This window comes from Nycticebus coucang, chromosome 2, assembly GCF_027406575.1.
Source record: "Nycticebus coucang isolate mNycCou1 chromosome 2, mNycCou1.pri, whole genome shotgun sequence".
NCBI lineage: Eukaryota > Metazoa > Chordata > Mammalia > Primates > Lorisidae > Nycticebus > Nycticebus coucang.
The window spans coordinates 146,909,758-146,926,794 of NC_069781.1; the positions used below are offsets into that span (position 1 = coordinate 146,909,758).

Genomic DNA, 17,037 nt, shown 5'->3' on the forward strand with positions numbered 1-17,037 from the left:
GCGTGGAAGGTGGAATGGAAGGTGCTGAGGGGCTGGGAGATTGTCACCCAAGTGGGCATGTAACACTGGAGCAGGGCGGCAGAGCCTGAGAAAGGAGACTGTGCTTCCAGGGCTGTTCTGAGTGGTCCTGGGTAGTGCTCCCCAGAGAGATGAGCATCTGTCCCTCCCCTGCAGGATGGTGCTCAGGGCACACAGCACAGCATGACCCCTCCCCTGAGCTGTGAACTCTGGCCCAGGCCCTGCAGCACAGGGGGCTTTCAGAGTCTCAATAATTTCAAACCCCCTGAGACAATGGTTTGGTGCCTCTCCCCCAGAGTTCTAGAAGGTTTGAGAGCAACTCTGCACCTAGAACTGCAGGTGTCTGAGCATCTGCATGTGACAGAGAGAATGTGGCCACTATGGACACAGCTGTCCCTTAGTAGCTGTGGGAACACAAGAGGTTACCAAACTCCCTAAGTTTCCTATGTATAAGACAGGGCAGCCAATTTATTGTTGTGAACTGAGCATTTATTATATTCTGGGCAGGCACCATTCTAGATATTTAACACACATTAACTCTCACGTTTACACATAATTCTCACAAGTCTATGATTTCAGAACTTTTATTATCACCCTTTGACAGATGAGGAATCCCAGACACAGGCAAGCTAACAAACTTACTCCAAGTCACACAGCTAACATTGCGCGGATCCTGCCTTGAACCTGGCCATTTCAAACCACACATTTTTTTTTTTTTTTGAGACCCAGTTTCACTCTGTCACCTTGATAGAGTGCCGTGGTGTCATAGGTCACAGCAACCTCAAACTCCTGGGCTCAAGTGATCCCCTTGCCTCAGCCTCCCCAGCTGGAACTATAGGGGCCTGCCACAACACCCAGCTAGTTTCTCTATTTTTAGTAGAGATGGGGTCTGGTTCTTGCTTGGGCTGGTCTCAAACCTATGGGCTCAGGCAATCTACCTGCTTTGGCCTCCCAGAGTGCTGGGATTACAGGTATGAGCCACTGCACCCGTCCTGAAACCAACCACATGTTCCTAACCACCCCACCATGTGTCCTGCAGTGCTGTGGTGAGAGGCGGGTGGAAGAACCCAAGGCAAGGCCTGGCATGGCGCCAGCTCCCAGTAAACCTGCCGCTGCTGCACTCGTCAGGCATCTGAGTGTGAGGCCTGCAGGCCCATGGGGAAGCTTCTGCACACACACGTGTACAGGAGTGCATGTCTACGCAAAGATGTGTCTACTGCAGGGGCTCCCTGAGGAACCAAAGGGAGCCTCTTTTGCATACCCCAAAGCACCTTGCCTTGAGGACTAATGGAGGCACACATGAGACTCCAGGCCACTTAGAGAGAAAGCCACACAGCCGCAGTGGAGACATTAATGAATAACCCAGCCAGGGTGCCCTTCATGGACAACCCTGTGCTGGCTTCTGTGGATGTGAACCTTGGCTAGTCACTCCCTCCACACCCTCCCCCTGCCCCCCACCCCTCACTTGCTGGGCAGAGGAATTCAGGTCGTGAGGTACGTGGATTGCTATATCAGAATCTCCTAAAGAATCTGTTTCCAAATTACATTGTAAGAGCATGACCCAGGGCCAGACTCAGAATATCTGCTGCTGTGCCCCAGAGTATGGTCCCCTGTCACCCCTCCTAGACCCGGGCTGGGGCCCAGTAGTTTGTTTCAAGTCTTGCTCTAGGGAAGGGGCTAGAAACCTAAACCTACCTGTTAATCACCTTCCCAGGTGAAGCAGAAGTTTGACAACACAATCAAGGTAAGATCAGTCAAGTACAAAGTACAAAGCAAGAGCTCAGGGTTCTCATCCCAGCTGTACACTACCTCCGTGTACACAGTCCCTCCCCCATCTGGGCCTCAGTTTCCCTGTCTGCCCAGGAAAAACATGGGATACTGTTGCCTGTGAGCTCCCCTCACTGCGGTGTTCTATGATTCCATTAAATTCCTCCACATGCAGACTGCCCAGTTTAGAGGTGCCACAGGAAATGCAGCGAAGTAGCCAAATTTAGGAGGCTCCTGAGATCCCACAAGGCCACAGGCTGAGGACAGGCCCAGCTGGGAGAGCCCCACTGAGCCCACCGCACTCACCTGCAGCAGCAGGCCGATGGCCATGGCTCTGTAGGATTGTGAGGTAGAAGAGACGTCAAAAGCCAAGAACAAGGCCACAGCCAAGGTCAGCAGGTTGATCATGATCTCCAGCCGCAAGGCCACCCATCGCGTGGACGTCAGAAACAGCAGCTGGTAGTTGTTCTGGGTGTCCATCAGGTGTTTAAACCTGAGGAAGAAAGCCCAGCATGAAACCACGGTGTGGCCGCCCCAGGGTGGCCCTGGGGCAGATCTTGGGGGCTCCTCCAGCATCCCCGCCACCCGCCCACAGCAGAACTTGGGTCATCTCTGGGGCTCTTCCCAGCCCTTTTTTTTTTTATTAAATCATAGCTGTACATTAATGCAATCATGGGGTATAATGTGCTGTTTCTATATACAATTTGAAATATTTTCATCAAACTGGTCAACATAGCCTTCACGGCATTTTCTTAGTTATTGTGTTAAGACATTTACATTCTACACTTAGTAAATTTCACATGTGCCTGTTCTAAGTCATGGATGTGGTGGAGGTGGCCTGATCCCAGACCCCTAAACTTTGTGACTCATCCAGGGATGGGGGAGTCACCCTCATTGGACTAAGGAGAGGGAGTGATTGCCAGGATCTGTGAGAGGTGCAGGGAGGGGATTAGTGGGACATCTGAAACTACCATCTGCTGCTATGAGGGGGGCCTGGAGCCGCCAGGGAGTCTCCAAGAACTTGGAGGTGAGCTGACACCGTGGAAGGCAAAGCAGTGAAACAGTGACAAAAAAAAAAAAAAAAAAACTGTGTCCCCATCTCAGAGTCTTTGCATTTACTGTTCCCTCTGCCTGGAAAGTTCTTGCCCACATATTTCCATAGCTCAACCCTCACTTTATTTAGACCCTCTGCTCAGGGTCCCTGCCTCTGAGCCTTCCCCAGCAACAGCTCCAATCCTATGGTCCCTCTCCGTCCCCTCGCCCTGCTTTACACCTGGGGGGTAAGGGGGGAATTGTGTCTATCTTGTCTACAGCTGTATCCCTAGTGGGTGCTGGGCACGTGGCAGGTTCTCCGGGTGGACTGAATTAATGAGCTGCTCCAAGACCCTTCAGTCAGTCCTTGGATCTGCAGTGCCACAGAAAGAGCAGGTGCTGTGATTCATCCCATACTCCAGTCCTCTGAGAACGTACCATCTCCAAGTGTGTGCCCACTCCTTGTCCAGGCTTCAGAGCCAGCTTTGATGCCACTTCCTATCCAAAACCATCCCTGAATCCTCCCCCCACAGGCCACCTCCTTCCCCTCAGAACTCCCAGGCAGCATATCTGCTCCTCTTATCCAATCCTGTATCATTACAAAAATACATGCCCATGGCTCTGCTCTTCCACCAGGCTGTGAGCCCCACATGAGTAAAGACAATTATTATAAACAGATAAGTTTACGTTACACAATTATGCCTCAAAAATCATCATAGGATTTTTTTGCTTGTTTCTATATTTCAAAAAACATTCAAAAGGCAAATCTATCGGTATAGGTAGTGCATGATTTAGGAAGCTGTCACTCCTCATCGGACCAGGGGTCCTCAAACTGTGGCCCGCGGGCCGTATGAGGCAGTGTGATTATATTTGTTCCCGTTTTGTTTTTTTACTTCAAAGTAAGATATGTGCAGTATGCATAGGAATTTGTTCATAGTTTTTTTTTTAAACTATAGTCCGGCCCTCCAATGGTCTGAGGGACAGTGAACTGGCCCCCTGTTTAAAAAGTTTGAGGACGCCTGGTAGACATTTGTTTAGAAGTGAAAGAAAAAAGTGTCATGCAAGATGTATTTACACAATAATATGTAAATTATTATATATGTACCCATGTATACAAAATATCCATAGATCTTTATAGGTTACACACATTTTCCGTATCATTTACATTTTTGTTTTTCATAAACATCATCTCACAGATAAGGTTCTGGCAGATCAGAGAACTACATGGAATAGAACAATGTTCTGTCTGATCCCGCTCCCCACCATCACCCGTCATCCTCCAGCAGCTGCAGAACTCACCGGTTGAAGAAGGCTTCAGTTTTTTCGTAGACGTGGATGGAGCTCAGGCCATGCAGGGAGGTGAGGATGTGGGAGAATACAGGAGACCGGCTGTAGCTGTCCAGCCTCTTAAACAAGTTGATGGCTCTCCTGAACACCCTGTATCAGGAATCAAGGTACGTGACCTGAGCCATCCACCTCTGGGACCCCCAGCCAGGTTGGTCCCAGCCACACACCAACCCTAAGTCATGAACAAAAAGAAGCTACTTACTTATAATAAATGAGGCATAAACCCATCACCACAGCTGTTAGCAACAGGACGTAGGGAGACAGCATGATGATCAGCAGCAGGATGGAGATTATCAACAGAGACAGCAGCAGGAACTGCTCGGAAGCAACAGGCAAGAACTGGTCCAGCTCGTCCAAGTCCCCCGCAAAGCAGTTCAAGAGTCGGCCTGTTGGGGTTGTGTCGAAGAAACTCATGGGGCAGCGGAAAACCTGCAGGGACAGAGAGCAACCCAGATGGTGAGAGCAGGCCCTGCTGGGGGTGGTGGAGGAAGCCTGGGAGCTGCAGCTGCAGCCGGAGGCACCCCAGGGAAGACGTGTAGCACTATAGGCTAAAAGCATGGACGGGCTCTGGACTTGGTTCCCAGGCTACCTCCTCTACCAACTGCTGTGTGGCCCTGTGCAAGTTACTTAACCCCTCTGATCTTGAGGTCTTCATCTGTGAAGTGGGGATGATAATGGTGCTTCACAGAACACACCAAACACCTCTGAGCTGTACAATTCAAAGGTGAAATTAGCTCTCATAGAGCTGTCACTAAGAGAGGATGCATGAGCAAGCTCAAAGCAGTGCCTGCCCCCGTGCGCACTCCACCACTGCCAGCTCTATTCTTCCCTACAGCTGGGACTATTTGCACTCAGGATTGCCAAGAATGAGTAGCTGCAATTCAACTGCAATTGCACAAGATTCGGACTATGGGATCAAATGTAACCATAACTGCCCCTTCTTGAAGGTGGCACCCCAGCTTGGTCTCTAAAACCCAGCATGCATGAGGCCCTTTGATAATCAAAGCACATTTCTTTTTTTTCTTTCTTTTTTTTTTTTTTTTTTGAGACAGTCTGACTATGTTGCCCTTGGTAGAGTGCCGTGGCGTCACAGTTCACAACAAACTCGGCTATTTTTTTGTTGCAGTTGCCATTGTTGTTTAGCTGACCCAGGCCAGGTTCGAACCCACCTCAATGTATGTGGCTGATGCCCTAAGCACTGTGCTATGAGCGCTGAGTCAAAATGCATTTCAATAAAGCCAGAAAAGGACTAGAAAAAGAAAAACATTTTAAATATGAAATATACATTCTAATGGAAAGAAACTTGAACATTTCTCAAAAGTAAAATACAAAATGTCCCTTGGAAGCCTGGGCACAGTGTATTTCAAGAATCTCAGACACCACCTAGCTGAGGGCCGGCACCACAGGCCTCAGGCAGAATTTCCCTCTCCTGCTTTCTGGTTCCACCAAGCCAATTGCTTTACCTCATCCTCCGGAAACTGAAACACTCACTAGCAACACAATTTGCATTTAGTGTACGCAGAATAACGGTCCCCTCCTTACTTCCTGAGTCACAACCCCTGCCCCACCCCTCTGCGCCCCAGCCTTCCTGAACTCCTTACACCTCCCCAGGAATGCCCTGTTTTTGTTTTACCTCCTACCTCCTGATCTTGAGCTGCTAAATCTAATTCATCCTTTGAAAAGACTGGTCACCTCTTCCAAGTAGCCTTCTTGAACTCCCTGCACTGAGGGCAGGTGCCTCTTAAGTTGCCCTGACCCTGGGGCCCGGTCTGTGGTAACCTTCAGTCATCATATTGCAGCAGCCTTTTCCTCGTCCATCTTTCCCACTGGACTACAGGCCCATGATGGCCCAGCCCTACCTGCACTGGTCATTCACTCACTGGTGAGCCCATTGCCCCTTACAGACATGACACTTGAACAGTGAGAGAGAGAAACAATGTTTCCAAGAGGCAGTGTGATACCATAGACAGTGTGGTATTCTCACCACACATGTGCTCTAACCAGAAGGTTAGAGCATGAAAAAGAAAGGGAGGGAGGGAGGGAAGGAAGGAAAGTGCTTTGATTGCCAAGGGGCCTCACGTCTGCTGGGTTTTAGAGACCAAGCTGGGGTGCCACCTTCATGAGATTTCCATTTTCTCACACGTAAAATGACAATAACACCCACTTCAAAGGGAACGTGGGGCAATTATAAGCAGCCCTGCATGTGACAGTGCTCAGCCAACAGAGGCCAGCTCCAGTATGCACTGTACTCGGAGAACCCTATTTCTAGCCACAGAAGCACTGTGAGGCTCCTTCCACTCCTCCCTCATCTAGTGAACCAGTCCTCCCACCTGCAAAACTAGGGAGACAGTAAAAAAAAGACAAGTAGTTGCCTTGCCAGGAAGTTGGGGAGGAAGGGAGGCCTGAATAGGTGGGCACAGGAGGGAGGATTTTAGAGCAGTGAGACGATCCTGCACAGTAGATACATTTACAAAACCACAGACCGTGTGACACAAAGAAGGAGTCAAAACAGCTCAAAAAACCAAGTCTACTAAATTAAAAAAAAAAAAAAGCTGGGTGGGGTGGCTCACGCCTATAATCCCAGCGCCCTGGGAGGCCGAGGCAGGTGGATCACCTGAGCTCAGGAGTTCGAGATCAGCCTGAGCAAGAGGGAGACCCCATCTCTAAAGATAGCCTGGTGTGGTGGCCGCCTGTAGTCCCAGCTACTCAGGAGGCTGAAGCAAGTGAATCACTTGAGCCCAGGAGTTTGAGGTTGTTGTGAGCTGTGACAGTACAGCACTCTACAGAGGATGAAAAAGTGAGACTCTCTCAAACAAACGAAAGTTGGATGTGGTCAGGGCCTATGGCCGCACCTAGCACCAGGCCAATACCTTGCCGAAGAGCTGGTTGTGCAAGGCTGTGGATGCTTTTCTCGTGACCTTGGTAAAAGCGCCTGATGAGCAGACCCCCACGCAGACCACGAAAACGAGGATGAGGCCGTACACCATTTCGTAAAAGGACAGCTGGGGATTGTCCATGATGTCGCCTGGGTCAGCAGTGGTCCTGTTGCCCTCTTGGCTGCTGTTGGTCTTTATGAGAGAACAGGGGATCAGAGCACATGAGCCCAGGGTGAAATTCAGAGGCAGGAAAATCCTCCCTGTGGCCACATAAGACTCAGTGGCTGGTAGAAGGTGACACTGTGTGAAGACCTCCTTGCTGAGAGCTTTGATTACTGTCTCTTCTCCTCCCTCTCCAGCCCTGCCCTGGATCGGGTCCACTGCAGCAACAGGCCCCCTACCCTACCCACTGCTGTGCATGGAGAGGCCAGCTTGCCCTGCCCCGGGTCAGGTATACTATAGCAGTAGGCGCCCTACACTACCCACTGCTGAGTAGGGAGAAGCCAGCTTGCCATGCCCTGGGTCAGGTCCACTCAGCAGCAGGCCCCCCACACTACCCACTGCCGTGCAGAGAGCAGCCAGCTTGCCCCACCCTGGGTCAGGTCTGCTATAGCAGCAGGCTCCCTACCCCATCCACTGCCGTGCAGGGAGAAGCCAGCTTTCCCTGCCCCGGGTCAGGTCCACTATAGCAGTAGGCACCCTACACTACCCACTGCTGAGTAGGGAGAAGCCAGCTTTCCCTGTCCTGGGTCAGGTCCACTCAGCAGCAGGCCCCCTACCCTACCCACTGCCGTGCAGAGAGCAGCCAGCTTGCCCCGCCCTGGGTCAGGTCTGCTATAGCAGCAGGCCCCCTACACTACCCACTGCCATGCAGGGAGAAGCCAGCTTGCCATGCCCTGGGTCAGGTCCACTGTAGCAGCAGGCCCCCCACACTACCCACTGCCGTGCAGGGAGAAGCCAGCTTGCCATGCCCTGGGTCAGGTCCTCTATAGCAGCAGGCCCCCTACACTACCCACTCCTGAGCAGGGAGAAGCCAGCTTGCCCTGCCCTGGGTCAGGTCCACTGTAGCAGCAGGCCCCCCACACTACCCACTGCCGTGCAGGGAGCAGCCAGCTTGCCCTGCCCTGGGTCAGGTCCTCTATAGCAGCAGGCCCCCTACACTACCCACTCCTGAGTAGGGAGAAGCCAGCTTGCCCTGCCCTGGGTCAGGTCCACTGTAGCAGCAGGCCCCCCACACTACCCACTGCCGTGCAGGGAGCAGCCAGCTTGCCCTGCCCTGGGTCAGGTCCACTGTAGCAGCAGGCCCCCCACACTACCCACTGCCGTGCAGGGAGCAGCCAGCTTGCCCTGCCCTGGTTCGGGTCCATTATAACAGCAGGCCCCCTAACACTACCCACTGCCGTGCAGGGAGAAGCCACCTTGTTTTCAGGTTAGATTCTGCCAAGGAGAGGCACTCACAAGAAACCTGAAGGGTGGAAGAAGAGAATCCACAGTATTCTGGCAGCAACTATGGGTCCTCAGAAGGATCCCTGGGAGCCTCTGGCATAATCCGCGCCCCACACACCTGCCCGTAGTTACCGTGAACTTTGCCAGAGTCTCCCAGGGACCCTTCCAAGAACCACCCAAGTCAGTTCTGCTGGCTGCTGACATGACTGGCGGCCACCTCCCTTCCAGTTGCCGTGGAAGCCTCGGATTCCCTGTGTTAGATCTTGGGACTCTAAATACTTAGGGCAGCTTCTGTTCTCCTGACCAGGCCCCTCAAAAGCCACCTGAGTGGAGCCCTGTGGGAAAAGCACAGCTCCCAGCACCAGGGGCACCAAGTTCAAGTTCTGGCTCCTTCATAGCCTAGGGAAGGTCTTTATCCTCTCCACGATCCTCGTGGATAAATGGGGACAGGGAAACCGCCTTGAATGTGGCTGGGAAGATTGATGAAATGACCCAATACAGTGTGGCCACAATGGCTCCCAGCTCTGTAGCAGGGGCACATTTTAAACAGACCAGTATGAGAAGACGAGTTGGGAGTCACAGGAGAAAGTCACTAGGGTGGAATTTAAAGATTCGTAGAAGCTGTTTTGGGACTAAATGTGTTAATTTTAACCCAACAAGACCCATTCTGTGAACCCCCTTGCCCACATCCTGACTCCCAGATGGTCATCTCTGGGACACTGACTGCCAACCAGCTCTGGGCTTGTCCCAGGGTCCCTGGTAGCACTCTGGTCCTCCCAGTCCCACTGCACTGAGGCCCACAGAACCACAACACACCTGCATCAGAGTACTCACCCCTGAGCCCTGCTCCAGCCAGTAGCTCAGCCACCAGAAGTCAAAGATCGTCAGGGCGATAAACATGACCAAGAGAAGGAAGGCCAGGAAGGAGACCACGTACCCTGCGAGGGAGATGGAGGTCACGCCCAGGACCCACACAAAGGCTCCAGGCACCTGCTGACAGTGCTGCTCAGCCACCCAGCCCCTGATCCTTGGAAATCCCTGACCTTTGTCCACCTTGGACACCTTAGAGGACTCGGAAGAGCTGGGTTCCAAAGTCAGAGAATCCTGGATTCAAATCCTGGCTATGCGACCTCCAAGCTATGTGACACTGGACTAGGTACCAAGCATCAGTGATGTTTTACTTCCTTACCTGTGTGATGGTGACAGACACACCAGCCACAGGGCTGGGCTGAAGATGATTATGAGATAATGTGTCGAACACCTGGCCCAGCGTCTGTGACACAGCATATTCTAGGGAAGTGAGTCCCCCTTATGCAGGACCAGTGGGCCCCCTTTTGTGCAGGACATACTGTGTACTAGCATGTCCTATGCCAGGAAGAGTACTGCATATATGCATTACTGCTGAAGCAGTGATTTCCATCCCCAGTTATGTAAGTGCTGTTGTTTGAATGTATGTGTCACTTTAAAATTCTCATGTTGAAACCAAATTACCAAGGTGATGGTATTAGAAGGTGGGGCGCCTGTAAGGTGATTAAGTTATGAGGGTGGAGCCCTCATGAATGGGATTAGTGCCCTTACAAAAGATGCTCCAGAGTCCTGCCTCCCTGTTTTCTGTCTCTTTTGCCCCTCCAGGACACATCTGTCCTCTCCCGAGAACAGAAGATGCAGTGTTCAAGACACCATCTTGGGAGCAGATGTGGAGCCCTCAGCAGACACTGACCCTGCTATTGCCCGGATCTTGGACTTCTCAGCTTTCAGAGCTATGAAAAACAAATGTCTGCTCTTTATAAACTACCCAGTCTCAGGTATTTTGTTGTAGTAGTACAAACAATAAGGAAACTGAATCTCAAAGAAGGAAAGTAACTTGCTCAAAGTCACAAACCTAGTAAGGAGAAGACCTGGGATTTAAAAAGGCTAATATGGGAAAACTAAGGCTGCTTTCCTCCCAGCCTCATGCCCCAGCACTCTGCCCACCTACCCATGCCCATAGTCTGCCAAAATTGTACTCTTCCTTCAAGGGCCACACATCCCTCAAGGGTCATGCTTCTTGGATGAGATCTGAGATTCCCTGAGCACAGAGCTCTCTCTTGCTATCTGGGGAAAGCGATGTCTGAAGTCTCCAGCCAGATTCTAGGGTTGGTTGTTAGATGACTTTATACCACCTCCCCTCCACAGCTTGGCACAGTGCCTGGTACATGCCTGTCCTTTGTAAATACAGATCAATTGCCTGCGTGGTCAATTTGTCCATTTCCCAAGCATTTTCTGCTCTCCTCCCCCAGGCAGGCCCTTCGTCATGCTCTGCAGGGAGATGATGCTGGAAGGAGTGAGCATGGTGAGCTCCTGTCCACAGCCTACCTCATCCTCCCCCAGACAGCGACAGAGGAGACACAGCTTACAGAGGGTTGGGGACACTTCTGTGTCCAAAGGCAACAAAGAGTAAGAAGTTGCATAGAAGCTCGGTGCCCATAGTTCAGTGAGTAGGGCACTGACCACATACACGGAGGCTGGCGGGTTTGAGCCCAGCCCAGCCCTGCTAAACAACTGCAACCAAAAAATAGCTGGGCGTTGTGGTGGGCACCTATAGTCCCAGCTACTTGGGAGGCTGAGGCAAGAGAGTCACTTACGCCCAAGAGTTTGAGGTTGCTGTGAGCTGTGATGCTACAGCACTCTACCTAGAGTAACATAGTGAAACTCTGTCTCAAAAAAAAGGTTGGATGGAGTCAAATTTACTCTCAAAAATCTATTAAGTTACTCAAAAAGCCGAGTACCATGCACTTGGTTTTGTGTTTACACTATGTAGTAAATATACATGGAAATATCTCCATTTAATGAAGCAGCACCTTTGAACTTCTAACTACCATCTGCCTGCCTTAAGAAATATATTTTAGGGCAGCGCCTGTGGCTCAGTGGGTAGGGTGCCCACCCCATGTGCCGAGGGTGGCAGGTTCGAACCCGGCCCTGGCCAAACTGCAACAAAAAATAGCCGGGCATTGTGGCGGGTACCTGTAGTCCCAGCTACTCGGGAGGTTTAGGCAAGAGAATCGCCTAAGCCCAGGAGTTGGAAGTTGCTCTGAGCTGTGACACCATGGCACTGTACCCAGGGTGACAAAGTGAGACTCTGTCTCAAAAAAAAAAAAAGAAATATATTTTAAATCACGCCTAATATAAATACATCAGAACAAGTTCTGCCAACATCACCACATTCAATATTTGCTGATATTTTATTTTTTGTGTGTGTGTGTGTTTTTTTTTTGGCCGGGGCTGGGTTTGAACCCGCCACCTCCGGCATATGGGACCGGCGCCCTACTCCTTGAGCCACAGGCACCACCCTGCTGATATTTTCTGTTTTATTCTATTTCACTTCTGTATCGCATAAGGGAAATAAGACAATATATCTCATCATCTTTCAGTGCCACCCATGATCTCTCTCAGTTGATTTCACAAGTCACTACTGCTCAGAGCCTAAAGTTTGAAAATCCCTGAAATGATGAGTGCATGTGAAAACATAACTCGGTGATAGAGTTACTGTGATTGAGATGGATGCCGGCGGCCTCATGACAGCCTCGCACCACCCCTCCCATAAGACCAGGGGGCTGGGGAAGAGAAAGGGGAAAAAGAGGGAAATGAAATGATACCAAGTACATCACCTTTAGATCGGACAGGAACAAAACAAGATGAGAGCTGACAAGCTCAGTTGTTGTCATGATGAAAGCTAACAACATGCTAAGTGCTGTGACAAATTGTTTCACTTATTCGCTAATTGCCAGATCTGCTTGATATGATCCTTACGTTACCCATCTGCTAATCTGCTAAATTGCAAGGTCCCCTACCCCACGCTTGCTATTTGCTTCTTTTGCCAACTTTCAGCCCACCTGTTTGTCCCTTTGCCAACTTTCAGACTAGAAAAACCCGACTCTCTCTCACTTAGTCTGCCTTAGACTTTGCTGAGACAGCCCCATGGTTAATAAAAGACTCCTTTTTGAACTTCTAATTTGAGTCAGTGGTCCTTATCTCTCCCCCTTGCATGATCAGTGTGCTTGGGTCTGTGCAGGGTAAGCCAGCACAAGGCAGACTCCTTGGTACTGCTCTACTCCGCATGACCTCACAAGTTCCAGAATGACCCAGTTCAGGGGCAGGGCTGTTCTGAGAGAGCCCCAGGGTGGCGGGATATCTGGCAGACCGTACCTCCCGCTGCCTGGATGTAGCGGTGGTAGACGCTCCAGCTCAGGGAACCTTCCTCCATCTCCTCCTTGTGGGTGAGCTGATGCTCTGGCACTGGGTCAGGATGAAAGAAGAGGAAATAGTATGCCTTCCGATTACCTGGTCTCCTTCCCGGATCAAGAGGAATCATGGCAGTTCCTTCTGCCTTCAGCTTCGATACTTTTTCAGCTTTTTATCTTCTAGCTTCAGTGCCCCACCAAAGTCTGGCCCCCACCAGCAGGTTTTCCATGGAAGACTCTGCTGGAGATAACCTTTGATCTGGATCCAGAGCTTGGAAAGGGGGTCCAGGACTGACCATTCAATAAATTTTACTAATTTTCTTTTTCTTTTTTTTCCTTTAGAGACAGAGTCTCACTTTGTCGCCCTGGGTAGAGTGCTGTGGTATCACAGCTCACAGCAACCTCCAACTCCCGAGCTCAAGCGATTCTCTTGCCTCAGCCTCCCAAGTAGCTGGGACTACAGATGCCCAGCTACTTTTAGAGATGAGGTCTCACTCTGGCTCACACTGGTCTCAAACCTGTGAACTCAGGCAATCTACCTGCTTTGGCCTCCCAGAGTGCTAGGATTATAGCTGTGAGTAACTGCACCTGGCCATTCAATAAATTTTGGAGGGCCTAGGGTTCCCACATAGTTGGTGTCTGAGGGAGGCAGCAGCAGAGAATGAAAAAGCCATGACCTGGGACCAGGGAACCTGGGTTCCAGAATCGCCACCATGATACTGTGCAACCTCAGGCAAGTCACTAACCTCTCTGTTTCCTCCTCTAAAAAATGGCAGGCCTAGATGGTTGCCAAGATGCTCCGCCACAACACACTTCTGAGACAACATACAAAACAGCTGGGCACAAGCCCAGGCTTTGGGCTTGAGCTTGGCCCAAAGACCCGGACATACTAATAGATGCTTCCAATGGCAATAAAAACAGCCACCAGCACAGTGGTCAACCTTTGTCACTCCTGCCAGACATTGTCCCTTCTTCTACTAACAATACCCTGATATTTCCTGGGGAAGAGCACAGAGGGAAATTGCATTAGGATGGAAACTTTCTGAATAGGTTTTCTTCAAAAGGACTCTGAGGAACATGGGGGCCTCCCCTGTGTCATTTACCTGCACCTGACCTCATCTAATCTTTACTATAATTCTGCAAGGCTGCCTCCTCTATCAACTGCTGTGTGACCCTATCTCTACTTTTGCAAATGAGGCTTCAGAAAGGTTAAGTTATTTGGGCAAGGTCACACAGCTTTGTAAGCAGCAGAGATGGGATTCAAGTCCAGAACTGTCTTACTCGAAAATGGAGGTCTTTCTCTTCTGCTACCCTGCTTCAGAACATAGCAAGGCCCTGAGCTTCTGGTGTCAGGGGCTGAGCCCAGGTCATTCCTGATTCCTAGCACCTTTGCTCTCCACGTTTACTCTTTGTTAATGGGCAATGAGTGAAATGTCCAGATGCCTCGCCGAGTCATAGGTCTGCACCACTCAGATTCAGAGGCACCCCCCTTCCTGCCTCTGATCCACACCCTCAGTTGCTTTGCCAACAACACCCCCATCTGGATCTTTCAGGCCTCCTAACCACTGCAGTCCTCACCCCTGGCCCTGGACTACTTAGATCTGTAACCTGCATACAGGAATGTTGAGGATCTCAGACAGGGAGGGACATGGCCCATCTTGGAGTCCAAAAAGAAATACCAGGACCTCTGGAAGACTCAGGCAGGTGAGCAGAAATTCTCAACTTGCTTCCCACATCATTACCAGCATTTTCTCTGAGAGACTCTTCCTGGGAGGTGGCCTGAGCCTGACCTTCTGCCTGTGACTTCTTGGCTATCTTTGCCATGTCCTGCAGTGTGTCCTGGAGAGAGAGCGCGTGGGGTTAGTGCAGGGTTGTTCTGCCCGTGGGGCGTGACGGGGGTGGAGTGCAAATCACCTGTGTTGCTTCTTCTGGGAACATCTTCTGGAAGAATTGGGCATATTGACCCTTTTTCTGCATTAACTCACTTTGAGTTCCATTTTCACAGATTTTCCCATCTTCTAGCAAAATGATCTGGTCACAAAGCTCTAAATACTGGACAGTCAGAAGAAATAAGGTCTTCAGTAAACATATGGAAAAATATTCAACTTTAGTATTCATCAGGAAAATACAAATTGAAATCATAATAAAATATCATACCACTACATTGGCAAATGCGTTAATGATGATGTTTATTTTTATTTTTATTTATTTATTTTTTTGAGACAGAGTCTCATTATGTCGCCCTCGGTAGAGTGCTGTGGCATCACAGCTCACGGCAACCTCAAACTCTTGGGTTTAAGCAATGCTCTTGTCTCAGCCTCCATAGTTGCTGGGCATACAGGCACCTGCCACAACACCTGGCTATTTTTTTGTTGCAGTTGTCATTGTTGTTCAGCAGGCTCAGGCCAGGCTCAAACCTGCCAACTTCAGTGTATGTGGCCAGTGCCCTACCCACTGAGCTATGGGCGCTGCCCTGATGATGAGTTTAGATAAAGGGGAATCTCATAAAATGTTGGCAGGATTGTAGATTGGTACAACTGCTTTGGAAAACAATTTGATATGTGTGTATTTAGTAGCAAGGAAAATTTTTAAAGAATTATGAGTCAATGATTTAATTCCTAAAACTCTACCCTAAAAAAACTCTTAAAAGTATGTACAAAGGGGAGGCACCTGTGGCTCAGTGAGTAGGGCGCCGGCCCCATATGCCAAGGGTGGTGGGTTCAAACCCAGCCCCGGCCAAACTGCAACAACAAAAGAAATAGCTGGGCGTTGTGGCGGGCGCCTGTAGTCCCAGCTGCTCGGGAGGCTGAGGCAAGAGAATCACGTAAGCCCAAGAGTTAGAGGTTGCTGTGAGCCATGTGACGCCACGGCACTCTACCGGAGGGCGGTACAGTGAGACTCTGTCTCTACAAAAAAAAAAAAAAAGTGTGTACAAAGATACAAAGGATGTACAGTGAAGCATTTTTGTAAAAGTAAGAAGTGGGGAGCAAATGTTCATTCTAGAGAAGTACATTTCAATATATTTAGATATTGGAATATTATACCAGTGAAAATTAAATAAAATAGCATGTACCGACACAAAAAATCTCAAAAAACATAATGTTGAGTGTAAAAAGGAAATTACTGAAGGACACGAAAAGTAAAATATCAATTGTATGAAGATTAAAATATGCAAAAGATTCAGAATCTCTGTCCCAGAGAAAAGTGCAGATGGAAATTTATCCGAGATGTAAAGATGTCTAGAGATTCATGGACCTGCTGTGAAGGTTCAGAGATGAGCCTGGAAACAATGAACAACAAGGCGAGGACAGCAGGGGGAAACGGAACACAACCTGCCAGGGGAATCAATGTTTACTGTTTAATCCGGGTGGTAGATACATGAGACTTCATTAATTATTTTCTGAACCTTTTTCAGATTTTAAATATTTTATGCCAAAAATTACCAAAATAGCCAGGTGCGGGGGCTCATGCCTGTAATCCCAGCACTCTGGGAGGCCAAGGCAGGTAGATTGTCTGAGCTCTCAGTTTCAAGACCAGCCTGAGCCAGAGCAAGACCCCAACTCTGAAAATAACCAGGCATTGCGGTGGGCACCTACAGTCCCAGCTACTCAGGAGGCTGAGGCAAGAGAATCACTTGAGCTTAAGAGTTTGAGGTTGTTGTGAACTATAACACCACAGCACTCTACTCAGGGTGACAAAGTGAGACTCTGTCTCAAAAAATAAAAATAAATAAAAATAAAAAATTACCAAAATAGTAAGACAAAAATAAGGAGTCAAAAGAAGAAGAAACAGAAGAAAGGAGAGAAAAATAACAATAAGGTCTTGAGGCTGGTGCCGTATGTGAAAAGAGTGTGGAAAATGACCCATCGGAAGCAGAGCCACAGACAGCCATTGCACCGTGGCTGTTGTCAGGAAGAAAACACTCTGAGGTGGCTCTTAATTTACAAATGGAAGAATTGGAGAATTCTTCTTCTCTAAGGGATTGTTTTGTTTTTTTGAGACAGACAGAGTCTTACTCTGTTGCCCTGGGTTGAGTGCTGTGACCTAACAGCTCACGGCAACCTCAAACTCTTGGGCTCAAGTGATCCTCTTGCTTCAGCCCCCCAAGTCACTGGGACTGCAGACACCCGCCACAATGCCCAGTTAGCTTTTTCTATTTTTAGTAGAGATGGGGTCTTGCTGTTGCTCAGGCTGGTCTCGAACTCCTGAGCTCAAGCAATCCACCCATTTTGGCCTCCCAGAGAGCTGGGATTACAGCTGTGAGCCACTGCACCCAGCCTGTTTTCCTTTTTGAAAAGCAGAGGTCCAAAGAAAAGGAAAGAAAGAAAAAG

The 17,037-nt window shown here is 49.6% G+C and overlaps 1 protein-coding gene across 1 annotated transcript in view; it reads right to left on the minus strand.

Moving 5' to 3' along the window:
• Positions 1–17,037, minus strand: part of ABCC11 (ATP binding cassette subfamily C member 11) — a 91,738-nt gene that overhangs the window by 25,647 nt on the left and 49,054 nt on the right. Inside the window, exons 16-23 of the mRNA XM_053582118.1 lie at positions 14,621–14,758; positions 14,449–14,545; positions 12,672–12,761; positions 9,321–9,424; positions 7,035–7,232; positions 4,367–4,593; positions 4,117–4,254; positions 2,092–2,278 (exon numbers count right to left, since the gene is read on the minus strand). Coding sequence (XP_053438093.1) covers positions 2,092–2,278; positions 4,117–4,254; positions 4,367–4,593; positions 7,035–7,232; positions 9,321–9,424; positions 12,672–12,761; positions 14,449–14,545; positions 14,621–14,758 — 1,179 coding nt within the window. The remainder of the gene's footprint in view (positions 1–2,091; positions 2,279–4,116; positions 4,255–4,366; positions 4,594–7,034; positions 7,233–9,320; positions 9,425–12,671; positions 12,762–14,448; positions 14,546–14,620; positions 14,759–17,037) is intronic.